The sequence below is a fragment of the Hemitrygon akajei genome, chromosome 11, assembly GCF_048418815.1.
Source record: "Hemitrygon akajei chromosome 11, sHemAka1.3, whole genome shotgun sequence".
Classification (NCBI taxonomy): domain Eukaryota; kingdom Metazoa; phylum Chordata; class Chondrichthyes; order Myliobatiformes; family Dasyatidae; genus Hemitrygon; species Hemitrygon akajei.
In genome coordinates, this window is record NC_133134.1 from 3,051,843 (window position 1) to 3,079,238 (window position 27,396).

Sequence of the window (27,396 nt, forward strand, 5' to 3'; positions counted from 1 at the left end):
CGTGCTAACAACTTACTAACCCTAACTCGTACACCTTTAGAATATGGGAGGAAACTAAGAACCTGGCTGAAATCCACTCAGTCACCGGGAAAATATACCAACTCCTTACGGTTAGTGTGGGAATTGAACCCTAATTGCTGGCGCTGTAAAGCCATGTGCTAACCACTACATTACCGTACTGCCCTCACATTGCACCTGCCTCTATCCCAAATCCATTGTGATTGTTGTCCTTTTCCAGGCAGCATCCTACCCCTCCTATTATTTCAGTTTTACCCTACAATTGCTGCTATCCCTATCAATACTGTTGCACTGCTGGCCCATGCCCATCTTTGCTTCCCTGCTGTACACGTTCTGCTTCTCATCTTTCTGAACATGCGTTCCACACACACCAGACCCAACTTCAGCATGGGCATTAAAGGCTATGGGGAGAAGGTGGGAGAATGTGGTTGAGAAATCAGCCACGATCAAATAGTGAAGCAGACCTGATTGTCCAAATGGCCTAATTCTGCTCCTATTTATTAAACGTTAGTACATTCATGTTCACTTTAGAATAGAATAGAATAGTACAGCACATTACAGGCCCTCCGGCCCACAATGTTGTGCCAACCCTCAAACCCTGCCTCCCATATAACCCCCCACCTTAAATTCCTCCATATACCTGTCTAGTAGTCTCTTAAACTTCTCTAGTGTATCTGCCTCCACCACTGACTCAGGCAGTGCATTCCACGCACCAACCACTCTCTGAGTGAAAAACCTTCCTCTGATATCCCCCTTGAACTTTCCTGCCCTTACCTTAAAGCCATGTCCTCTTGTACTGAGCAGTGGTGCCCTGGGGAAGAGGCGCTGGCTGTCCACTCTATCTATTCCTCTTAATATCTTGTACACCTCTATCATGTCTCCTCTGATCCTCCTTCTCTCTAAAGAGTAAAGCCCTAGCTCCCTTAATCTCTGATCATAATCCATACTCTCCAAACCAGGCAGCGTCCTGGTAAATCTCCTCTTTCCTAGAGTGCTGTAGAGCTTATGAAATTCTTTAGAAGTACAGTCTCAGTTATCAAGTCAAGTTTATTGTCATTTTGACCATAAACTGCTGGTACAGTTCACAGTAAAAACAAAATAACATTCCTCCAGTACCCTGGTGCTACATGAAACAACACAAAACTACACTAGACTATGTGAGACAGCACAAGGCTACACTAGACTACGTAAAACAACATAAAAACTGCACTAGACTACAGACCTGCACAGGACTACATAAAGTGCACAAAACAGTGCAGGACAGTACAATAATTAATAAACAAGACAATAGGCACAGTAGAGGACAAATTACAATATAATAATAAATGATGTAGATGTCAGTCTAGACTCTGGGTATTGAGGAGCCTGATGGCTTGGGGAAGAAACTGTTGCACAGTCTGGTCCTGAGAGCCAGAATGCTTCGGTTCCTTTTCCCAGATGGCAGAAGGGAGGACAGTTTGTGTGAGGGGTGCGTGGGGTCCTTCATAATGCTGTTTGCTTTGCGGATGCAGCGTGTGGTGTAAATGTCTGTAATGGCGGGAAGAGAGACCCCGATGATCTTCTCAGCTGACCTCACTATCCGCCGCAGAGTCTTGCGATCCGAGATGGTGCAATTCCCAAACCAGGCAGTGATGCAGCTGCTCAGGATGCTCTCGACACATCCTCTGCAGAATGTGGTGAGGATGGGGGGTGGGAGATGGACTTTTCTCAGCCTTCACAGAAAGCTGGGCTTTTTTTGCTATGGAGCTGGTGTTGAGGGACCAGGTGAGATTCTCTGCCAGGTGAACACCAAGACATTTGGTGCTCTTAAAGATCTCAATGGAGGAGCCGTCAATGTTCAGCGGAGAGTGATCACTCTGTGCTTTCCTGAAGTCAACAACCATCTCTTTTGTTCACATTCAGAGACAGGTTGTTGCCTCTGCACCAGTCTGTTAGCCGCTGTACCTCCTCTCTGTAAGCTGACTTGTCATTCTTGCTGATGAGACCCACCATGGTCCTGTCACCAATGAACTTGATGATGTGGTTTGAGCTGTGTGTTGCAGCACAGTCGTGGGTCAGCAGAGTGAACAGCAGTGGACTGAGCACACAGCCTTGGGGGGCCCCTGTGCTCAGTGTGATGGTGTTGGAGATGCTGCTCCTGATCACGATAATGTAGGAATTGTAGCCAATATGTAACATAACAAGCTCCTGAAGACCATTATGATAATGTCTAAGTAACCTGTTTTATTGGTGTTGGCTGCGGGATAAATATTAGTCAGAAGGTGTTTGAAGGAGGGTTATCCTCTTTGCCATGTAAGCTCAGCATCACCTCAGCAGCAGCCCAGATGTTTGGGGGATTTGGAGCAGAGCTTGAACACATAACCTTCAATTCCAAGTTAAGCACTCCACTGACTGAGCAATGGGTGGATTATTCTCCATGAGGGAAGGACATCTGCTTCAAACTATTCTGTAACTTAGATTGCAATCAGTGTTTGGTATTTTTGAAAAAAATCATAACAATAAGCATAAGAAGTGAAAGGAGGGCCCTCCATTGGTCAGGGTTAACAATGGATGTTGCGTTCTAGCTGTCATTTGTTATGTAAGTCAGGGCAGTACAATATGGAGAGCAAGCTGTTACCCATGCAGCAGGCTCCCCTCTCCTCACAGCTGATGAATCCAAAGGAACAGCAGACTAATATACTTTGACGCCATCATCTTTGCAGCAGTTGCCAGTCAGTGTTGAACTCAACTTAGGACTGTCTTAGGAACTCTAGCTCCAGAATTTTCCTTGGGGTTTACTCCCAAAGCTTTCCCCATGAGTGGGTTTGGCTGCAAACAGCAGAGTTTTGAGATCAGAGTTTTCCTTCTCCTAGATGAAGCTGCCAGTCACAGCTAACAAGCCCCATCTGCCCAGAGCAACTGGTTTTAAGATGCCAGTAACCCGCCTTTGCCCCTTCTCCAGGAGAAAGAAGTAAAGCTGACTGCAAAATCCCACCTATGTTATCCAATTACAGCCAGAGACAATAAAGGCACAAAGTTCATGACAGAAATTACTGTTAAAACTTTGCTGTTGATTTACAGTAAACAATTATTCAAAGTTTGCGTCTGATTGATTCACTTCATCCTGTTTCGTAGTTCATACATCCAGAGTATGTTTCCACATAACAGTGCTGTTACCACAAATAGTTTCTGTACTTTTCTATTTCAATTCTATTACCCGACACATCTGCTCTCTATTAAAAGCTAGTTGCTGTTTCCTGCTAGTTAGGTACATATGCTTGTCATTGTGTTAAAGTCAGAACAGGAAGAATCCTGAGCACAAAGACTTTGAATTTTTCCGCAATCTCTTGGCTTTAACCCTTTGATTGTGGTCCTATATATAGCCTGGTACAAATGTTTCAGGACTTGTTAAATACGGGATGGAAGGTATCTTTGTGCACTTGCTACCATTTGTTTCCTTGGTAGAAACTCAGCTATTTTCAACATCTGCTGAAGGTTGAATAATGCAAGTCATTTATGCTTTTTCTGTTGGTCTATATTAAGGTTAGCTTGATCAGGTTATGTCTCAGATCTTCTAGGAATTAATTCACAGCTTTCAACAATTTATACTTTATCCTCCCAATCATCTAGAGACACCAATTTATCGAGACTTAGCGCAGACCTCATTAGAGTGAAACTTCATCTGGAGATCAGCTTGGTAATGTGAACTGCATGTTGATTGATAGTGAACAATGAGGCTTTAGCAGAACGTTATAGTGAACACAAGAAATAGGAGCAGGAGTCAGCCATGTTGGTGGGTCTCCCATGATTTTGGGCTCACTCACATGCCAGTTCCTGAGCACAAAATTACAAGCTGCTGCTTCAGATGAGACCTGAAAGGATGTTAAAGGAGCTATTTCAATGCAAGATTTTATTTTTCACTGTAAATAAGAGCACATATGTCTGCTGATGAATTAAGTTGTGAATGATGCCAGGCATTGAAGGTGGGTTCACAACACCTGCTTTACTGTTTACTCTTTGAGTTGTCGTTTGAGTTGATGTATGGGGACCAGATAATGCAGAGTTATCAACTGAAGTGGAAATGAGTTTCCAGGAATGTTCATGGAGAACCAGTTTCAGAATCATACTTGCCTCTTCACATTGCATACCACTTCTGTGCTCCTCTACACAATTTCTGTCATAATCTCTGCTGCTCTACAACTGTTCAACCATGTTAAGGCTTCTTTCCCTTTCTTTTTCAGTCCTAACAAAAGGTCTCAGCCTGAAACGCCAGCAGTTTATTCATCTCCAATAGGTGTTGCATGACCTGCTAAGTTCATCCAGCATTTTGCGTCTGTTGTACCATAGTCATCTTCCAAAATGTAAAGCATTTTTATGTCCCATATGCAAAATATTTCTGGTTCTATGGCTGTTTTTGTACAACTGTCAGAGATTTGCAGCAGCTTTCTGTGTGTGACTTTGGGTGAAGGATGAACTCATAAATATTTATTGTTTCACTGCCCACCCAGCCGTAAAAAAGAATTAATCTCCATTTATAAAACTACTTATACAACCTCAGGAAATTCCAACCAATGAAATTCTTTAGAAGTGTTGTCATGGTTGCTATATGGCTAGTTATAATCATTATGGAAATCCCAGTGAAAACGCAGTAGGAAACCAACAGTTTTTAAGATGTGAACTGTTTGACAATTTGTGCAATAGAGTAATACAGCATGGAAAAAGTCCCTTCAGCCCAACTGGTCCATGCGGGTCACAGCATCCTCCCTGCTAGTCCCAGTTGCATGTGTTAGACACTCCAGTCCCTTCCCCCCATTTATATGGGGTGCCTCAGTAGTGTAGTGGTTAGCACGATGCTATTACAGCTCGGAGTGTCAGAGTTCAATTCCAAAACTGTCTGTAAGTAGTTTTTCCCATAGGCGCATTGATTTCCTCTGTGTGTTCCATTTTCCTCCCACAGTCCAAGGATGTACCGGTAAGTAGGTTGATTGGTCATTGCAAATTGTCCTGTGATTAGGTTAGAGTTAAATAGGTGGGTTGCTGGGTGGTACAGCTCTTTGGGCTGGAAGGGTCCATTTTGTGCTGTCTCTCTAAAAGAATATATCTGATGCTCCTAAATGTTGCAATTATACCAGCCTTGACCACTTTCTCTGGCAGCTCATTCCAGGTACTCACTTCCCTCTGGAAAGAAGTTGCTCATTTAAATTGGCAGATGACATGAAGGTTAGTGGAGTTGTGGGTAGTGTAGAAGATTACAACAGGGCATTGACAGAATACAGAACTGGGCTGAGAAGTGGCAGATGGAGTTCAATTTGGGAAAAATGTGAAATGATTCATTTTGGAAGGTTGAGTTTGAGGGCAGAATGCAGGGTTATTGGCTGGGTTCTTAACAGTGTGGAGGAATAGAGGGATCTTGAGGTCCAAGTCTGTGGAGTTAACTCATAGGGTTATCATCTTTTGGGTAACACACAAAATGTGGAAGAACAACTCAGCAGGTCAGGCAGTATCTATGGAGGGGATAAACAGTCGACGTTTCGGTCCAAGACCGGCATCAGGACTCAGAGTCAGATTAGATGGGTAGGTTAGTAAGTTTGCAGAAAACACAAAGCTCAGAGGTTTTGTGGATAGTGTATGAGGTTGTCATAGGTTACAAAAGAATGCAGAAACGTGAGATGAAGGGTCTCATCCTGAAAGGTCGACTGTTTATGCCCCTCCATAGGTGCTGCCTGACTTGCTGAGTTCCTCCAGGATTTTGTGTGTTGCTCTAGAGTCTAGAACTGGGTGGAGAAATGGCAGATGGAGTTCAATCCAGAAAAGTGTGGATGGCACACTGCAGAATCTCTTGCGCATGTCATCTTCTGAACACGCATTGCAGAAAGCATTCACTATTGATGAGAGGAGATATTTTGTGATGAGTAGATCACCATAGTTATTGAACCACTGAGTGGTTTTCATGTGAGTTGCCCATTTCTTCACCCAGTATGGCACAGGCCACATACATCCAAAGTCAAGAATTCAAGTGAATGGAGACTGCAGTGAGTGAACATCATGTCATGACAAATCTGGAAATGGTTTTAATGAAACTTCTGTTTATCTTGTTTGAGAACATATGCTGTAAAGTTGGAGCTGTTTTCAGGTTACAAGGATACAATCCGATGGTTTGAGTACTGTTAGACTGCAATCAACATTGCAGACAACTGCATATGTCATCACTCAGTAGCGTTGTGGGCTCACTCTCTGCCACTCTTGTCATTTGTAAAATAGCCTTTTCTTCATGTTTAGACTTGTTTTCAGTTATATAGTCTGGGAAAGATAATAAGTTGTGATATTGAACATTTATGTAGTAGAATTGGGGAATGGCTTTCATGGTGTCCAGTACAAGAGTAAGGAAGTCACACTATAACTTTACTGATACACAGACAAGAGCATCCTGACTGGTTGTGTCACTACCTGGTATGGAGCCTCCAATACACAGGATCTAAAGAGGCTGCAGAGCATTGTAGACTCAGTCAACTAGCCCAACACAGGCACCACCCTCCCCACCATTGAGGACATCTTCAAAAGGTGTCCATCACTAAGGACTCTCGCTATCTGGGACATGCACTCTTTTCAGTCCTACCATCCGGAAGGAGGTACAGGAGCCTGAAGACTCACACTCAATGATTAAAGAACAACTTCTTCCCCTCCCCCATCAGATCTATGAACTGTCTGTGAACCAATGAGCACCTCGTTATTTCTTTTTGTATTTATTTATAATTTATAGTAATTTTATATCTTGCACTGTACTGCTGCCCCAAAACAACAAATTTCACACCATATGAGACAGTGATCACAAACCTGAATCTGGTAAATGTTGTCAGACGGCACGTGGAGTTTTGTGTGCAGTTCTGGTCTCCCCACTAGAGGAAGGATATGGGAACTGGAGAAGGTGCAGATGAGGTTCACCAGGGTTGCTGCTTGGAATAGAGGATTTGAGCTATAATGAAAGGTTGCACAAACCTGGGTTATTCCTACTAGAGTGGCAGAGGCTGAGGGAAGATCTGACAGAGCTTTTAAAATGATGAGAGACATAGGTAGGGGAGACAGTCAGAATCTCTTCCCCATAGTAAAAATGTCTAACACTAAATGACATGCTCTTAAGGTTGGGGGTGGTTAGAAAAAGTTTAAAAGCAGCTTGAGGTGCAAGGCTTTACATAGAGCATAGTACTGGGATAGTAGTGGAAGCAGAGAGTTTGCTGGAGTTTAAGAGGCTTTTCGTTAGACACATGAAATTGAAGGAATGGAGGGATATGGATGATACACAGGAGGACATTTAGTATAAATTGGCATCAAGATTAGCACAACATTCTGGGCTGAATGGCCTATCCAATGCTGGATTGTTCTACTTTCTATGTGTGTATAATTTTCTTCCAAATTAAAGTTATTTTGATCTAATTGAGCAGTAAATGAATGGCTGTTATCTCCCCACTCACAGTGATGTTCAATTCAGACACATATACTCAATCCAGGAATGTTGTTGACTTCCACACAGGACACCCACCCAAAATTCCAAAGTAATGTTGACTTGGAAATTCAGTCAAAACCTGCTTTAAATAAAATGGTCTATAAATTTCAAACCCATGGGATTAAGTATCGTTTGACCACTAGATACACAGTCGCAAACTGAAAGATGAAATTGGAAGCCACTGCAACTATTTTTTTGTGGGAGATTCCTGATTTAAACAGCACAAATACTTGTTATTCTCAGTAAATAATAGTAATCTTTTGGTTAAATAGCATTGCTTACAAAAAGGGGTGAATTCTAAATCACTGTAATCTATCGGATTTTTTGCTCAGCCATATGGATTTTAAGTAAGAAAAATTTACCCAATGAGTAAGTCCACTTCATCTGTCGCTAACGATAGTTTTACATTTCTCAGCAGCCAGAGCGATTGAGCTTCATGTTGCCTGGTGCAAGATCAGCAGGCAAATGGGAAGTGTCGGACGCGAGGCTACGCGGGACTGCCATTTACTCTGACTTACTCTCCTGCAGGTCTCCTCATGGACTGAGCAGACAGCTGCGAGCTCTGACGTACAGGAAACCAGTCTGGGAAACGGTGGGGGAAGGGTGAGGGGGTGCAGGGAGAAGAGAGCATTTAAATCCCAACCATCAGGGAAAATATATCAAGTTATGATTTGTCAGGATACAAATCATTTTTTGCCTGCTGCTTTAGTCTCATGTGCTTTACCCTCTTGAGAATACACTGCAATTTTAAAAATGTTTATCAGGAGGTCTGTTTTGTACCTAATTCAGTCAAATCCTGATCAACATAGTCATTCTGCCAAGAATTGCTCTGTTGGGATCAGCCTTTATTTCTGGATTTGCCAAGACTATGTTCACTAACAGAATGCTTTGCTTCATTGTCTGTATAGCATCAAGCTGTGGGTCGCTGACATAAACTAAACTCTGTCCTGATCCTATCCTGCTGTTATCAGACTATTGCACAATAAGATAGACTCTTAACTTCACAATCTCCCTTGTTGTGGCCTTGCACCTGATGTGGTCTGCCTGCACTGCACTTTCACTGTAAGACCAGAAGATGGAGGAACAGAAATAGGCCCTTTGGCAGTCGAGTCTGCTCCACCATTCTATCATGGCTGATCCATTTTCCCTCTCAGCCCCAATCTCCTGCGTTCTCTCCATAATCCCGTCCTGCCCTGACCAATCAAGAACCTATCAACCTCTGCCTTAAGTATACCCAATGACTTGGCCTCCACAGCTGCCTGTGGCAACAAATTCCACAGATTCACCACTCTGGCTTAAGAAATTCCTCCTCATCTCTGTTCCAAATGAATATCTCTCTATTCTGAGGCTGTGTCCTCTGGTTTTAGACTCTTCCAGCACAATAAACATCCTGTCCACATCCACTCTATTGAGGCCTTTCTCTGAACACTACATTGATTGGCCTTACCTCAAACAATAATGAGCTGGCCTACAGGGAAGAAGTAATCTCTCTGACACAGTGGTGTCAAGAAAACAACCTCTCCCTTGATGTCGCAAAAACAAAGGAGCTGTTTGTGGAATACAGAAGGAATCAAGACGGGCCTACCCTTATTGACATCAATGGATCTGGGGTTGAGAGGATAAACAGCTTTAAGTTCCTCGGCACCTGCATTACTGAGGACCTCACGTGGTCTGTACACACCAGTTGTGTGGTGAGAAAGGCACAACAGCACTGCTTTCACCTCAAGATGGTTGAGGAAGTTTGGTTTGGCCCCTAAATCCTAAGAACTTTCTACAGGGGCACAATAGAAAGCATCCTGACTGGCTACATCACTGCCCGGTATGGGAACTGTACCCCCCTTAATCACAGGACTCTGCAGAGAGTGGTGCAGACAGCCCAACGTTTCGGTAGTTGTGAATTTCCCATGATTCGGGGCATTTACAAATACGGGTGTGAAAAAAGGGCCTGAAGGATCATTGGGGACACGAGTCACCCCAACTACAATTTATTCCAGCTGCTACCATATGGGAAACGGTACTGCAGCATAATAGCCAGGACCAATAGGCTCCAGGACAGCTTCTTCCACCAGGCCATCAGACTGATTAACTCATGCTGATTTGAGTGTATTTCTATGTTACATTGACTGTTCTATTTATTATAAATTATTATAAATTACTATGACTGCACATTGCACATTTAGACAGAGACGTAACATAAAGATTTTTACTCCTCATATATGTGAAGGATGTAAGAAATAAAGTCAATTCAATTCAACTCTGTAACTCTGACAAGTAACTCTAATACCTAACTCTAACACTTTATTGCCCTCCCCCCACATTCTTATTCTGGCTTCTTCCCCCTTCCTTTCCAGCCCTGATGAAGGGTCTTGGCCTGAAATGTCAAATGTCTATTCCCTTCCATAGATGCTGCCTGATATAGAAACATAGAAAACCTACAGCCCAGTACAGGCTCTTCGGCCCGCAAAGCTGTGCCGAACATGTACTTACTTACGAAATTACCTAGGGTTACCCATAGCCCTCTATTTTTCTAAGCTCCATGTACCTATCCAGGAGTCTCTTAAAAGACCCTATCGTATCCACCTCCACCACTGTTGCCGGCAGCCCATTCCATGCATTCACCACTCTGCGTAAAAAACTTACCCCTGACATCTCCTCTGTACCTACTTCCAAACACCTTAAACCTGTGTCTTCTTGTGCTAGCCATTCCAGCCCTGGGAAAAAGCCTCTGACTATCCACGATCAGTGCCTCTCCTCATCTTATACACCTCTATCTGGTCACTTCTCATCCTCTGTCACTCCAAGAGAAAAGGCCAAGTTCACTCAACCTATTCTTATAAGGCATCCTCCTCAATCCAAGCAACTTACTTGTAAATTTCCTCTGCACCCTTTCTATGGCTTCCATATCCTTCCTGTAGTGAGGCAACCAAAACTGAGCACAGTACTCCAAGTGGAGTCTGACCAGGGTCCTATATAGCTGTAATATTACCTCTCAGCTCCTAAACTCAATCCCACAGTTAATGAAGGCCAATGCACTGTATGCTTCCTTAACCACAGAGTCAACCTGTGTAGCAGCTTTGAGTGTCCTATGGACTCGGACCCCAAGAGCTCTCTGATCTTCCATCCTGCCAAGAGTCTTACCATTAATACTATATTCTGCCATTATATTTCACCTACCAAAATGAACCACTTCACACTTAGCTGGGTTGAACCCCATCTGCCACTCCTCAGCCCAGTTTTGCATCCTATTGATGTCCCACTGTAACCTCTGAAAGCCCTCCACGTTATCCACAACACTCCCAACCTGCTGAGTTTCTTCATCATTTTGTGTGTGAAGCTTTATTCTGCACTCTTATTGTTTTCCCTTATAGTACATCAATGTACTGATGTATTGAAAATTAAATAAACAGTATGCAAAACAAAGTTTTTCCACTACCTTGGTACATGTGACAATAAAAAAAACACAATTTTCACTCTGATGAGTTGATATTTCATACCCTGTTTTAGACTACACTGATCACATCTTTCAGTTCTTCACTTAATGCTCAGATTCATTCTTTGAATGGAAAGGGAAGCTGATAAGACCATAAGATATAGGAGAAGAATTAGACCATTTGGCCTATTGAGTCTATTCTGCCGTTCTATCATGGCTGATTTATTTTCCCTCTCAACCCCATTCTCCTGCCTTCTCTCTGTAACCTTTGACACCCTGACTAATCATTAACCTATCAGCCTCCACTTTAAATATACCCAATGACTTTGCCTCCACTGCCATCTGTGGCAATGAATTTCACGGATTCACCACCTTCTGACTAAGGAAATTCCTCCTAATCTCTGTTCTAAATGAATGTTCTCTAATCTGGGACTGCCCTCTGATCCACTCCAAAGGCCACTTCAGAGATTTGCATTTCTCCCCCCACTCCATTAACCATTTCAGTTCCACTGAGTCTTCTCATATAGGTCTCAAACAAAATGTTGACTATCCTTTTGCCTCTGCACACCACAGCACCAAGGTAGCATAGCGGTTAACACGACACTATTGCATTTTGAGGCTTTCCAGAGTTGGGGTTCAGTTCCAGTTTATTTCTGTAAGAAGACTCTATACTTCCTCCCTGTGCAATGTGTGGGTTTTCTCTCAGTGCTCCGGTATTCCTCTCAACAATCCAAAGATGTACAGCAGGTCACTTGGTCATTTTAAATTATCCTGTGATTAGGTTAGCACTTAACCTAAATGCCGCCCCAGCAACCACTCGGGGTTTGCTAGGGCAGAATGGCTCAAAGAAGCAGAAGGCCCTACTCCACATTATATTGCTAAAAATAAAATACAAAAATACAGTCCTGTGCAAAAGTCTTAGGCACATACAGTGGCATGCAAAAGTTTGGGCACCACTGGTCAAAATTTCTGTTAATGTGAATAGTCAAGTGAGTAGAAGATCAACTGATCTCCAAAAGTCATAAAGTTAAAGGTGAAACATTCTTTTAAACATTTTAAGCAAGATTAGTCTATTATTTTTGTTTTGTACAATTTTAGAGTGAAAAAAGGAAAGGAGCACAATGCAAAAGTTTGGGCACCCCAAGAGATTTGAGTTCTCAGATAACTTTTACCAAGGTCTCAGACCTTAATTAGCTTGTTAGGGCTATGGCTTGTTTGCAATCATCGTTAGGAAAGGCCAGGTGATGCAAATTTCAAAGCTTTATAAATACCCTGACTTGTCCCAACCTTGTCCCAACAATCAGTAGCCATGGGCTCCTCTAAGTAGCTGCCTAGCACTCTGAAAATTAAAATAAATGATGCCCACAAAGCAGGAGAGGCTATAGGAAGATAGCAAAACATTTTCAGGTAGCTGTTTCCTCAGTTCGTAATGTAATTAAGAAATGGCAGTTAACAGGAACGGTGGAGGTCAAGTTGAGATCTGGAAGACAAAGAAAACTTTCCAAAAGAACTACTCTTAGGATTGTTAGAAAGGCAAATCAAAACCCCTGTTTGACTGCAAAAGACCTTCAGGAAGTTTTAGCAGGCTCTGGAGTGGTGGTGCACTGTTCTACTGTGCAGCAAAACCTGCACAAATATGACCTTCGTGGAAGAGTCATCAGAAGCAAACCTTTCCTGCATCCTCACCACAAAATTCAGCGTCAGAAGTTTGCAAAGGAACATCTGAACAAGCCTGATGCATTTTGGAAACAAGTCCTGTGGACTGATGAAGTTAAAATAGAACTTTTGGGCCGCAATGAGCAAAGGTATGTTTGGAGAAAAAAGGGTGCAGAATTTCATGAAAAGAACACCTCTCCAACTGTTAAGCACAGGGATGGATCAATCATGCTTTAGGCTTGTGCTTGCCAGTGGCATGGGGAACATTTCACTGGTAGAGGGAAGAATGAATTCAATTAAATACCAGCAAATTCTGGAAGCAAACATCACACCGTCTGTAAAAAAAAAAGCAGCTGAAGATGAAAAGAGGATGGCTTCTACAACAGGATAATGATCCTAAACACACTTCAAAATCCACAATGGACTACCTCAAGAGGCGCAAGCTGAAGGTTTTGCCTTGGCCCTCACAGTCCCCTAACCTAAACACCATCGAAAATCTGTGGATAGACCTCAAAAGAGCAGTGCATTCAAGACGGCCCAAGAATCTCACAGAACTAGAAGCCTTTTGCAAGGAAGAATGGGCGAAAATCCCCCAAACAAGAATTGAAGGTCACTTAGCTGGCTACAGAAAGTGTTTACAAGCTGTGATACTTGCCAAAGGGGGTGACCATGCAGAGTTCCCAATCTTTTGCTTGGGCCCTTTTCCTTTTTTGTTATTTTAAACCTGTAAAAGATAGAAATAAAAAAAGTAATCTTGCTTAAAATATTAAAGAAATGTGTCATCTTTAACTTTATGCCTTTTGGAAATTGGTTCATCTTTTACTCACTTAGCTATTCACAGTAATAGAAATTTTGACCAGGGGTTCCAAACTTTTGCATGCCACTGTATATATAGATAGGTGACCTAAGGCTTTATGTATTGCACTGTACTGCTGCTGCAAAATAAAAACAAATGTCCTGACATATGTGAGTGATGTTAAATCTGATTCTAAACTGTATCTTTATTGTGGAATGAAAGTGGGAAGGGGGCAGGGAGAGGGGAAATCATGGTTGGGAAAAGGCAAAGGAAGCAGGAAGCACCAGAGAGACATTCTGTAATGATCAATAAACCAATTGTTTGGAATCAAGTGACCTTGTCTGGTGCCTCAGGGCTGGGTGAGGCTGCCTCAAATCACCAACACTACCCCACCTCCCTGCCTCAGGCCCTCCCGCTCTGCTACCTGTCCTATACCCCTCTCATGGCGCTCTACCCTCGCCACTCCCAACATCCTTTGCTCCCACCAGATTTACAAACTCACTTTCCACTCCACGTTGACAAATACAGTACCATGCAGAAGTCTTAGGCATCCTAGCTATATATGTGTGCCTAAGTTTGCACAGTACTGTACAGATGCTGCGTGACCCATCTGAATTCTTCCAGATGGTTTTATTTTTGCTCCAAATTCCAGCATCTGCAGTCTCTTATGTCTCCTTATTGGCCGATGCATTCATGGGTGACATGTTAACATAGTGGTTAGTGGAACACAATTACAGTGTCAGCAATAACATTGGGTTCAGTTCCACTGCTGTCTGTAAGGAGTTGGTACATTCTCCTCGTGACCACATGGATTTCCTCCCACATTCCAAAGGTGTGCAGATTAGGGTTAGTAAATTGTGGGCATACTATGTTGGTACCAGAAGCGTGGCTGCCTCCAACACAATCCTCACTGGTTTAATTTGACAAAGATACCTGGTATGTTAGGGGATACCTGGTATGTTACCAAAGACTCTTGCAAATTTCTACAGATGTACGGTAGAGAGCATTCTAACTGGTTGCATTACTGTCTGGTATGGAGGGGCCATACGCACAGCATCAGAAAAAGCTGTAGAAAGTTGGAAACTCAGCCAGCACCATCGTGGGAATAAGTCTCCCCAGCATCAAGGACTCTTCGAAAGGCGATGCCTCAAAAGGTTGGCATCTCTCATTAAAGACCCCCATCACCCAGAACATGCCCTCTTCTGATTGCTGCCATCAAGGAAAGGGTAGAGGAGTTTGAAGACACACAACATTTCAGGACCAGCTTCTTCCACTCTGCCATCAGATTTCTGAATGGACAATGAACTCGATCTCACTATTTTGTTGTTTTTTTTCACTACTTGTTTAACTTTTTTAATATATACTTATTGTCATTTACAGTTTTTTATTATGATGTATTTGAATGTACTGCCTCTGTAAAACAACAGATTTGTTGCCAATGATATGAAACCTGATTCTGATTCTGAGACAATGTATTTTACGCTATGTTTCAATGTACTGTACGTTTGACTAATAAAGCTAATCTTTTAGAGTGATATCCCACTTGGTGGCGCAATAATATCAGCGCCGGACTCCGGAGCGAAGGTTCCCGAGTTCGAATCCAAGTCAGGTTGAGTGTCGAGCTAGCGACTCGGCCTCGTAAAAACAAGAATAGCTTGCTACGGAAACGCCGTCAAAAGACGGTGCCCTGATAACTCCACTACCATGTGAAGGGCTATTCTTCTTCTTCGTCTGTTAGAGTGATGGTAAGTTTTGTAATAGTGGACCTCATGGTGACAACACCTCATCACTCTGAAATGTTATCTGTATCTCTCCACAGATGCTGATGCTTACAGATAGTTCATCTTTTTATTTCAGACTTTCAATATTTGCTTTATTTTGCTAATGTACTTAATTCCCTTCTTATTCCAAGAGTATTTATAATTTCAATGAAAATTGTTGTGTTACACAAAATTCCCAGTGCTGGAAAGGGACAGCTTGTGGTCATAGCTATAAATTGTGGAAATCTTAGAGTAGATTTAGCTTAGGGAAAAATTAATTTAAAGAGCCTTCAAATTATCGGTGGCAGAAGTGGTGATCTTTAAAAATGCCCTGTTCATTGTTTGTATTTTGTTTGTTCTGTCGTCTACGGTTTTTACATTGTGTATTATTATATAGTTTATTTACTTATTGAGATACAGCGTGGTAAAGGTCCTTCCGGCCCTTTGATCTGCGCTGCCCAGCAATCCCCAATTTAAACCTAGCCTAATCATGGAACAATTTACAATGACCAATTAACGTACTACCTGGTACATCTTTGGACTGTCGGGGGAAACCGGAGAGCAGACAGAGCTGGAATTGAACTCCGAAACGCCTCGATCTATTATACCGTCATACTAACTGCTAAGCTACTGAAGTGACCTCTGTAATAGAATCTACATTTCAAACTATAATTATATGTAACTTATCCTTTAATGGCCCATTATTTAGAATCTAACAGTTTTCATGTCAATATTACATTAGATTAGACAATATTACATTATTACGGTCTATTACGGTAGGGGAAATTTGCAATATATCTGCTTTCTCTAAGTGCCATCCAGTTTAAATTGAGCCCAAACAGTGTGTCCTGAGAGACAACATGGTTGCTATGGCAACACAAGATGGAATACCTTGACAGTAATTTTCAACAATGGACTTTTCTGCTCTTCTCTGCAGTGAGGCTGTGTGGGAGAACATGGCCAGGATGTGCGTGAAGACTCGGAGGCTCGATGTGGCCAAGGTGTGCCTGGGAAACATGGGCCATGCCCGGGGAGCCAGAGCCCTGCGGCAGGCTGCACAGCAACCAGAACTCGATGCAAGAGTGGCCATGCTGGCTGTGCAGCTGGGAATGTTGGTATGTGCAGGAATCTGCTTCGTCTTGTTACCTGTTCCCATCTAATATCCCCAGATAGCCTTTCATTTCAAATGGCTAAGTGCCTTAAATGGCATTTGATGTCTCTGGGCCCATACTTATAGAACATTGGACATTACAGCTCAGTACAGCCTCTTTGGCCTACGATGTTGTGGCAATCTTTTAATCTATTCTAAGATCAATCTAATACTTCCCTCCCACATAGTCCTCCATTTTCCACAATGATTCAACACCTTCCAGCCCTATGTCAGTTCTTTCTAATGATTTGATTTCATTTTTTACTAACAGAGCAATGCCACCCACTCTGCCTTCCTACCTGTCCTTTCAATACAATGTGTATCCTTGGATATTAAGCTCCCACTTCTAATCTTTCAGCCAAGATTCTATGATACCTACAACATCATACCTGCCAATCTGCAACTGTGCTGCAAGTACATCTACCTTATTCCATATACTGTGCACATTCAGAATCAGAATCAGGTTTATTATCATCAGCATGTGACATGAAATTTGTTAACTTAGCAGCAGAGGTTCAATTCAAAATTGTCTCTTCGCCCTTGAAGTAGCACTCCGCAAATCATACCTGGTTTTGTGGTATAGTCCTGGGTTGCCAGACTTGAAGGCCACAGATCTAGCCTTCAGCAGATGACGTACCTCCTCGTTCATCCATGGCTTTTAGTTTGGGAAAGTACTTTGTGGGCATGCACCTATCCACACAGGTTTTAATGAAGTCAGTAACTGCAGTATACTCATCCAGGTTCGAAGATGAATCCCTGAATACAGTCCAGTCCACCGATTCAAAGCAGTCCTGTGGGCACTCCTGTGCTTTCCTTGTCATACCTTCCTACCTTCAGTAGGTCAGATTGCCAGATTGTCCATAATGAGAGCAACACACACAAAATGCTGGTGGAGCGCAGCAGGCCAGGCAGCATTTATAGGGAGAAGCGCTGTCAACATTTTGGGCCGAGACCCTTCATCAGTCCTCGCCCCGAAACGTTGACAGCGCTTCTCCCTATAGATGCTGCCTGGCCTGCTGCGTTCCACCAGCATTTTGTGTGTGTTGCTTGTATTTCCAGCATCTGCAGATTTCCTCGTGTTTGCCCATAATGGATAATGGTTTGTTAGTGATCTCCTCTCCACCATTAACTCAAAAGAGTCCAGGTTGTAGGCAAGGACAGATCCAGCCTTTTTGATGAGCTTATTTGTCTTTTTGCATCACCGGCACTGATGCTGCTCCCCCAACATAAACCAAACATTGCATTTGCCGCCTTTACCACAGACTCAACTTGTAAATTAACCTTCTGGGAGTCTTTCACAACGACTCCTAACTCTCTCTACACTAGTGTAGGCAAGCAACATAGACTGTTCCACATAGCCAACAAACAGGCAAGCATAGCTGTGAGTGGCCATGGCTACCTCTTTTGAGTGAAGTAAGTGGGAGGAGCAAAGGAGAAATTATTTAGAGTGAGGACAAATTCCACTAGGCGGAGGAGAGTGGTGGTGGGGGGGGGGGGCAGTGGAGGTTTATTGGGACTGGACATCCATAGTAAAAATGTAAAGATGGAGGCCAGGGAACCTGAAATTAGATTGAGTTAAATAATCTAAACACAAGAGATTCTGCAGATGCTGCAAATCCAGAGTAATACAAAATGCTGGAGGAACTCAGTAGGCCACTTCCCTCTTTCTTTCCAGTCCTGATAAAGTGTCTCAGGCAAAGAGTCGACCATTTATTTCCCTCCGTAGATATTGCCTGACCCACTGAGCTCCCCCAGCATTTCGAGTGAGTCAGATATTCCCACCATTAAAGCACATCTACATAGAGCGTTGTTGCAGGAAAGCAGCTTCTATCATCAGGGGTCCCCATCACCCTGGTCATGTTGCCTTCTCTCTGCAGCCATCAGGAAGAAGGTACAGGAATCTCAGGACCCACAGCACCAGGTTCAGGAACAGTTACTAACCCTCAACCATCAGGCCCTTGAACCAGACAGGATTACTTCATTCAACTTCACTTGCTCCATCACTGAACTGTTCCCACAGCCTGAAGACTCAAAATTCAAGGACTCTTCATCTCACGTTCTCAATACTCATTGCTTATTTATTTATTATTATTATTTCTTTCTTTTAGTATTTGCAGTTTGTTGTCTTTTGCACACTGGTTGAATGTCCATTTGGTGTTGTCTTTCACTTTTTCTATTACGGATTTATTGAGTATTCCCACAAGAAAATGAATCTCAGGGTTGTATATGTTGACATATATGTACTTTGATAATACACTTACTTGGAACTTTTTTTGGTGAACAAACTAAAATTAGGAATATTCCAGAGTCAGAGTTGGAAGGGAACAGGGACCTTCCAGAGTGCATGGACGTAACTGGAAGCCGGATGTCCGTGAGTGTAAGGGTGATGGGCAAAATGGATTTTAACTGGAAGCTGGATGTGGGCAAAATGGATTTTGAACCTTCTCTCCATTTAGATAATAGTCCGCACTATTGTTCCTTTGACCAAAATGTATTATCATACTTTTCCCAACACTGTATTCCATCTGCCACTTTTTTGCCTATTCTTCCAATTTGTCGAAGTCCTGCTGCAAACGCATTGCTTCCTCAGCACTACCTATCCTTCTATCTATCTTCGTAATCATCCGCAAACTTTGCCACAAAGCCATCATTTCCATTATCGAAATCATTGACAACCAATGTGAAAAGTAGAGGTCCCAGTACCTGAGGAACACCACTAGTCACCGGCAGCCAGTCAGAAAAACCTGCTGCCTCCTGCCTGTCAGCCATTTCACTCTCTATGCCAAATATCTTTCCTGTAACGCCATAGGATTTTAGGTTAAGCAGCCTCATGTATGGCACCTTATCAAATGCATTCTGAAAATCTAAGTAAATGACATTCACTGACTCTGCTTTGTCCACCCTGCTTGTTACTTCCTCGAAGAACTCTAACAGATTTGTTAGGCAAGATTTCCTTTGACTTATTTTATCATTAGTCTCCAAGTACCTCAAAACCTCATCCTTAATAATGAATTCCAACAGTTAGCCCAGCCACTGAGGTTAGGCTAACTGGCCTATAAATTCCTTTCTTTTGCCTTCCTCCCTTCTTAAAGAGTGGAGTGACATTTGCAATCTTCCAGTCCACCGGGACCATGCCAGAATCAAGTGATTCTTAAAAGATCATGCCCAATGCATCCATTATCTCTTCAGCAATCTCTCTTAGGACTCTGGGATTTAGTCCATCTGGTCCTCGGCCTTGACTCTGCCTTGTGCAGCTGGATCCTGGACTTCCTGTCAGATCACCAGCAGGTTGTAAGAGTGGGCTTCCTCACCTCCAATACACTCTCAATACAGGAGCCCCTCAGGGCTGTGTACTGAGTCCCATCCTTTACTCCCTGAATACCAATGACTGTATCGCCACCCACAGTTCAAATCTGCTAATTAAATTTGCTGACGACACTACATTGATTGGCCTAATCTCAAACAATAACGAGGTGGCCTACAGGGAAGAAGTCATCTCTCTGACACAGTGGTGTATGCACTGCTGAAGAACCGTGACTCCTTCAGAGCAGGCAACAAGGCATCTCTAACAACAGCAAAGGCCAAACTGTCCCGAGCCATCAGAGAGGCAAAGCGTGCACACACCCAGCTAATCCACAGCCACTTCCAGGACAGCGGCGACATGCGACGCTTGTGGATGGGCGTTTAGGACATCACCAATTACAGGACAACATCACCTGACTGTGTGGGGGATGCCTCCCTTCCAGATGCGCTGAATAACTTCTACACCTGGTTTGAGGCAGAAAATGACATGGCAGCGAGGATGTCCACCCTTCCTCCAAATGACCAGGTGCTGTGTCTCACTGTGGCCGATGTGAAAAAAGCCCTGTGCAGGGTCAACCCACGGAAGGCTGCTGGACCAGACAATATTCCTGGTAGAGTGCTTAGAGGATGACCAGCTAGCAGATGTTCTCACTGACATCTCCCTGAGCAGCACCATCGTTCCAACGTGCTTCGAGGCCACCACCATCATCCCCGTGCCGAAGAAGTCTTCAGTGTCCTGCCTCAATGACTACCATCCTGTTGCACTCACATCCATCATCATGAAGTGTTTCGAGAGGCTCGTCATGACGCACATCAAGATCTCACTGCCCCCTCACTGGACCCCCTCTTCTTCATGGGCACTCCGCTCTGGTCTTCTGCCTGCTCTGGATCTCTTTATTGCTAACTGTTGACGAGACATCAACTGTCTAGACTTCACCACACCTTGTTCCAATTCCAACCTCACTCCTTCCGAACACTCTGCTCTCCACTCCCTCCGCACCAATCCCAACTTTACGATAAAACCTGCTGATAAGGGGGGCACTGTTGTAGTATGGCATACTGACCTCTACCTTGCCGAGGCACAGCGACAACTCACTGATACCTCGTCTTATTTACCCCTCGATCATGACCCCGCTAAGGAGCACCAGGCCATTGTCTCCCACACCATCACCAACCTTATCAGCTTTGGGGATCTCCCATCCACTGCCACCAACCTCATAGTTCCCACACCCTGCACTTCCCGTTTCTACCTCCTACCCAAGATCCACAAACCTGCCTGTCCAGGTAGACCCATTGTCTCAGCTTGCTCCTGCCCCACCGAATTCATTTCTGCATACCTCGACACTGTTTTATCTCCCCTTGTTCAATTCCTTCCCACCTATGTTTGTGACACTTCTCACACTTTGAATTTTTTTCAAATGATTTTAAGTTCCCTGGCCCCCACCGTCTTATTTTTACTATGGATGTCCAGTCCCTATATACCTCCATCCCCCACCAGGAAGGTCTCAAAGCTCTCCGCTTCTTTTTGGATTCCAGACCTAACTAGTTCTCCTCTACCACCATTCTCCTCCATCTAGCGGAATTAGTCCTTACTCTTAATAATTTCTGCTTTGGTTCCTCCCACTTTCTCCAAACCAAAGGTGTAGACATGGGCACCCATACGGGTCGCAGCTATGCCTGCCTTTTTGTTGGCTTTGTGGAACAGTCCATGTTCCAAGCATATACTGGTATCCGTCCCCCACTTTTCCTTCGCTACATCGACGACTGCATTGACGCTGCTTCCTGCATGCATGCTGAGCTCGTTGACTTCATTAACTTTGCCTCCAACTTTTACCCTGCCCTCAAATTTACCTGGTCCATTTCCGACACCTCCCTCCCCTTTCTTGATCTTTCAGTCTCTATCTCTGGAGATGGCTTATCTACTGATATCTACTATAAGCCTACTGACTCTCACAGCTACCTAGACTATTCCTCTTCCCACCCTGTCTCTTGCAAAAATGACATCCCCTTCTCACAATTCCTCCGTCTCCGCCGCATCTGCTCTCAGGATGAGGCTTTTCATTCCAGGATGAAGGAGATGTCTTCCTTGTTTAAAGAAAGGGGCTTCCCTTCCTCCACCATCAACTCTGCTCTCAAACGCATCTCTACCATTTCATGCATATCTGCTCCCACCCCATCTTCCCGCCACCCCACAAGGGATGGGGTTCCACCACCCCATCAGCCTCTGAGTCCAACATATAATTCTCTGTAACTTCCGCCACCTCCAACGGGATCCCACCACTAAGCACATCTTTCCCTCCTCCCCCTCTGCTTTTCGCAGGGATCGCTCCCTACGTGACTCCCTTGTCCATTCGTCCCCCCCCATCCCTTCCCACTGATCTCCCTCTTGGCACTTACCCTCGTAAACGGAACAAGTGCTACACCTGCCCTTACACTTCCTCTCTCACCACCATTCAGGGCCCCAGACAGTCCCTCCAGGTGAGGTGGCACTTCACCTGTGAGTTGGCTTGTGTGGTATATTGTGACTGGTGCTCCCGGTGTAGCCTTCTATATATTGGTGAGACCCGACGCAGACTGGGAGACCGTTTCGCTGAACACCTACACTCTGTCTGCCAGAGAAAGCAGGATCTCCCAGTGGCCACACATTTTAATTCCACGTCCCATTCCCATTCTGATATGTCAATCCATGGCCTCCTCTACTGTCAAGATGAAGCCACACTCAGGTTGGAGGAACAACACCTTATATTCCGTCTGGGTAGCCTCCAACCTGATGGCATGAACATTGACTTCTCTAACTTCCATTAATGCCCCCCTCCCCTTCTTGCCCCATCCCTTATTTATTTATTTATGTATGTATGTATGTATGTATGTATGTATGTATTATTCCCCCCTTTTTTTCTTTTTTCTCTCTCTGTCCCTCTCACAATCACTCCTTGCCTGCTCTCCATCTCCATCTGATGCTGCCCTCCCCCTTTCTTTCTCCCTAGGTCTCCCGTCCCATGATCCTCTCCCTTCTCTAGCTGTGTATCCCTTTTGCCAATCAACTTTCCAGCTCTTAGTTTCATCCCTCCCCTCCTATCTTCTCCTTTCATTGTGGATCTCCCCTACCCCTCCCACTTTCAAATATCTTACTATCTCTTCTTTCAGTTAGTCCTGACAAAGGGTCTTGGCCCACAACATCAACTGTGCTTCTTCCTATAGATGCTGCCTGGCCTGCTGCGTTCCACCAGCATTTTGTGTGTTTTGCTTGGATTGAACAGGAGGCAAGGAATGGGAATAAAGGGGGCCTTTTCTGGTTGGCTGCTGGTGACTAGTGGTGTTCCAGAGAGGTCCATGTTGGAACCACTTTTCAAGTCTTATTATTATTATTATTCAAAAATAGCACAAGTACATCGAAGTAACACCACTTACAATGCCTCAAAAAAGAAATTACCTTAAAGATTGAAAATTTTGTGAATGAAAAAAAACCCTACTAAGCAAGAAAAGTGAGGGGAAAAAAAGAAACCCATTGGAGGTACAACTCCGGAGCCATGCATCATACAAAAAGCTTCTAAAAATAAACATCAAACCGCCAACAAGAAAAAAAGATATATGAAAAAAAATTTATATTTAAATCGTGGAGGAAATCTATCAGTTAACTGAAATGATAATAACGAGCAAATGAGCCCCATCTCAAAATCAAATAAAGGTTCAAAGGTTCGACTTTTAATTTTCTCCAAGCTAAGACACAGCATCACTTGAGAGAACCATTATGACAAAGTAGGAGCTGATATATCCTTCCATTGTAACAAGATGGCCCTCCTAGCTATCAATGTAACAAATGCAATAACATGTTGGTCAGACACAGAAATACCATGGATATTTTGAGGAATTATTCCAAAAGACACAGTCAATTTATTAGGTTGTAAGTTGATTCTGAGTGCTTTAGAAATTGTCGAAAAGACTGACTTCCAAAACTGTTTTAATATAGAACATGACCAGAACAAATGTGTCAGTGTAGCTTTTTCAGTTTTACATCTATCACAATACTTGTTAACATTGGGAAATATTTTAGAAAGTCTCTCCTTCATCAAATGGTAATGATGTACAATTTTAAATTGAATCAGTGAATGACTAGCACAGATCGATTTTATAATTTTAAAAGAATTTATAATTTATTATTACAATGGGATAAGCGTCCTTTACTTAAAATTAAACAGGATTGGGAGAAGGAACTCAATTTGACTTTTATATGGGAGGATTGGATGTGGATTCTGAAGCTGGAACCATTTCTTTTTATAGTACATGTCAACGATTTGGATGATGGAATTGATGGCTTTGTGGTCATGTTTGCAGACAGTACGAAGATAAGTGGAGGGTCAGGTAGTTTTGAGGAAGCAGAGAGGCTACAGAAGAATTTAGACAGATTAGAAGAATGTGTAAAGAATTGGCAGATGGAATACAAAGTCAGGAAGTATATAGTCTGGCATTTTGCTAGAAGAAATAAAAGTGTGGACTATTTTCCAAGTGGAGAGAAAATTCAAAAATCTGAGACACAAAGTGACTTGGGAGTCTTTGTGTGGGATTCCCTTAAGGTTAATTTCAGGTTGAGTCAGTGGTGAGGAAGATGCTTCCACCCCTAAGCATTTTGGATAAGGGGTGCTCAACCTGTTCAGTATTCCAAGTGTGAGCTAACCAGGGCTTTATAGAGATGAAACTCACCGTAGCAGCTATAGAAGAATGAGGAGGCATCTCATTGAAACCTTCCAAAGGCTTGGATAAAGTGGACACGGAGAGAATGTTTCCAACAGTGGGAGAATCTAGGACCAGAAGGCACAGCCTCAAAGACATCCCTTTCGAACAGAGATGAGGAGGAATTTCTTTAGCCAGAGGGTGGCAAATCTCTGAAATTCATTGCCACAGATGGCTATGGAGGCCAAGTCGTTGTGTATATTGAAAGCAGAATTTGATAGGTTCTTGGTTCATCAGGGCATTGAAGATTACAGGGAGAAGGCAGGAGAATGGGGTTGAGAGGGATTATAAATCAGCCACAATGGAATGATGGAGCTTACTGGCCTTATTCTGCTCCTACTGTGTGTCTTATGGTTTTAGTTCATCAGTGTTTTGCAATACATCTCAAATATAGAGGTCACCTCTACAAGCCCCGCATTATTTGCCACAGGTCACCTCATTATAGGAAGGATGTGGAAGCAATGGAGAGGGTGCAGAGGAGATTTACCAGGATGTTCCTGGTTTGGAGAACAAGTCATATGAAGCAAGGTTAGCAGAGCTGGGACTTTTCTCTTTGGAGTGTAGAAGAATGAGAGGGGACTTGATAGAGGTCTACAAGATTATAAGAGGCATAGATAGGGTGGATAGTCAGTACCTTGTTTCCCAGGGCATCAATAGCAAACACCAGAGGGCATATGTACAGAATTAAGGGAGGGAAGTTTAGGGGAGACATCAGGGGTAAGTTTTTTACACAGAGGGTTGTGAGTGCCTGGAATGATTTGTCAGGGATGGTGGTGGAGGCTAAAACATTAGGGGTATTTAAGAGCCACTTGGACAGGCACATGGATGAAAGAAAAATGGAGGGTTATGGGGTAGTGTGGGTTTAGTACTTTTTTTTAAGAATTATATGGGTCGGCACAACATGGAGGGCTGAAGGGGCCTGTACTGTGCTGTAGTGTTCTATGGTTCTATAAGAAGACATTGCAGGCTGGAGGAGGTGAAGTGATATGTTAATTGTGATATCTGGTGCACAAGACTCCCAATCAGGTCAAGGAGAAGTTAGAACATTGAACATAAAAAGGTACAACACAGGAAGAACCCTTTCAGCCTACAATATTGTGCCCACCTAATTAGATAAGTACAGTAATCAAATTCCTTCTAAACTTAACCCTTCTAGATAGATAGATAGATAGATAGATAGATAGATAGATAGATACTTTATTCATCCCCATGGGGAAATTCAACTTTTTTCCAATGTCCCATACACTTGTTGTAGCAAAACTAATTACATACAATACTTAACTCAGTAAAAAATATGATATGCATCTAAATCACTATCTCAAAAAGCATTAATAATAGCTTTTAAAAAGTTCTTAAGTCCTGGCGGTAGAATTGTAAAGCCTAATGGCATTGGGGAGTATTGACCTCTTCATCCTGTCTGAGGAGCATTGCATCGATAGTAACCTGTCGCTGAAACTGCTTCTCTGTCTCTGGATGGTGCTATGTAGAGGATGTTCAGAGTTATCCATAATTGACCGTAGCCTACTCAGCGCCCTTCGCTCAGCTACCGATGTTAAACTCTCCAGTACTTTGCCCACGACAGAGCCCGCCTTCATTACCAGCTTATTAAGACGTGAGGCGTCCCTCTTCTTAATACTTCCTCCCCGACACGCCACCACAAAGAAGAGGGCGCTCTCCACAACTGACCTATAGAACATCTTCAGCATCTCACTACAGACATTGAATGACACCAACCTTCTTAGGAAGTACAGTCGACTCTGTGCCTTCCTGCACAAGGCATCTGTGTTGGCAGTCCAGTCTAGCTTCTCGTCTAACTGTACTCCCAGATACTTGTAGGTCTTAACCTGCTCCACACATTCTCCATTAATGATCACTGGCTCCATATGAGGCCTAGATCTCCTAAAGTCCACCACCATCTCCTTGGTCTTGGTGATATTGAGACGCAGGTAGTTTGAGTTGCACCATATCACAAAGTCCTGTATCAGTTTCCTATACTCCTCCTCCTGTCCATTCCCCATCTCCGTTAGTTTGTGCCTTAAGATCTTGGGCTGGATGGTGTTAAAGGCACTAGAGAAGTCAAGGAATGTAATCCTCACAGCACAACTGACCCCCTCTAGGTGAGAGAGTGATTTGTGCAGCAAATACGTGATAGCATCCTCCACTCCCACCTTCTCCTTATACGCAAACTGAAGAGGATCCTGGGCGTGCCTGGTTTGTGGCCTCAGATTCTGTATTATCAGCCGCTCCATGGTCTTCATAACGTGCGACGTCAAGGCAACAGGTCTGAAGTCATTCAACTCCTTTGGTTGTGGTTTCTTCGGTACCGGGACAATACAGGATGTTTTCCACTGTCTGGGTACTCTTCTCTGCTCCAGGCTCATGTTGAAGATGCGCTGTAGTGGTTCTCCCAGCTCAGTCGCACAGGCCCTCAGTAATCGTGGGGAAACTCCATCCGGTCCAGCTGCCTTGCTGGTACAGATCTTCCTCAATTGACCTTCCACCTGTGCAGCCGTAATCCTGGGCGTGGGCAAGGTCTCCTGTGAGGGAAGTAAGCCTGGTGTGGATTTCTGCGGTGAGGATGAGATTGAGCTGTCGAACCTGTTGAAGAAGTTGTTCAGCTGGTTCGCTTTCTCCACATCTCCACTTATGTTCGCCCCCCGCTTTGCACCGCATCCGGTGATGATCTTCATCCCATCCCACACCTCCTTCATGCTTTTTTTCTGCAGCTTTTCTTCTAGCTTCCTCCTATACTGCTCCTTTGCCCCCCTTATCTGTACTCTGAGTTCCTTCTGAACTCTTTTAAGCTCCAACCGATCACCATCTTTAAAGGCCCTCTTCTTCTGGTTTAGGAGGCCTTTGATGTGACTAGTGATCCAGGGCTTATTATTGGGATAGCAGCGAACAGTTCTAACAGGGACAATATCTATATCCTTGTATTTCCTTAATGCTTCTACTTTACCTGCCACCTCCACCACCCTAGACAGTGCATTCCATGTCCCCATCACTCTGGCTGATCATGGCTGATTTATTTTCCCTCTCAACCCTATTCTCCTGTCATCTCCTTTTGACCAC

The 27,396-nt window shown here is 43.6% G+C and overlaps 2 protein-coding genes across 13 annotated transcripts in view; one reads left to right on the forward strand and one right to left on the reverse strand.

Annotated features, from left to right (window-relative positions):
* The window catches only part of tmem204 (transmembrane protein 204), a 44,308-nt gene extending 36,280 nt beyond the window's left edge, over window positions 1–8,028 (reverse strand). For 8 of the 12 annotated variants that reach the window (XM_073060048.1, XM_073060049.1, XM_073060047.1 and 5 more), the window contains exon 1: window positions 7,861–8,028. The gene's annotated coding sequence lies outside the window, so the exon portion shown is untranslated. Of the gene's footprint in view, window positions 1–6,831; window positions 6,971–7,860 lie in introns of all 12 variants that reach the window. The other 4 variants (XM_073060039.1, XM_073060044.1, XM_073060041.1 and 1 more) reach the window with 1 other exon arrangement.
* ift140 (intraflagellar transport 140 homolog (Chlamydomonas)) overlaps window positions 1–27,396 on the forward strand; it is a 279,472-nt gene that overhangs the window by 176,024 nt on the left and 76,052 nt on the right. The window contains exon 19 of the mRNA XM_073060034.1: window positions 16,078–16,255. Coding sequence (XP_072916135.1) covers window positions 16,078–16,255 — 178 coding nt within the window. The remainder of the gene's footprint in view (window positions 1–16,077; window positions 16,256–27,396) is intronic.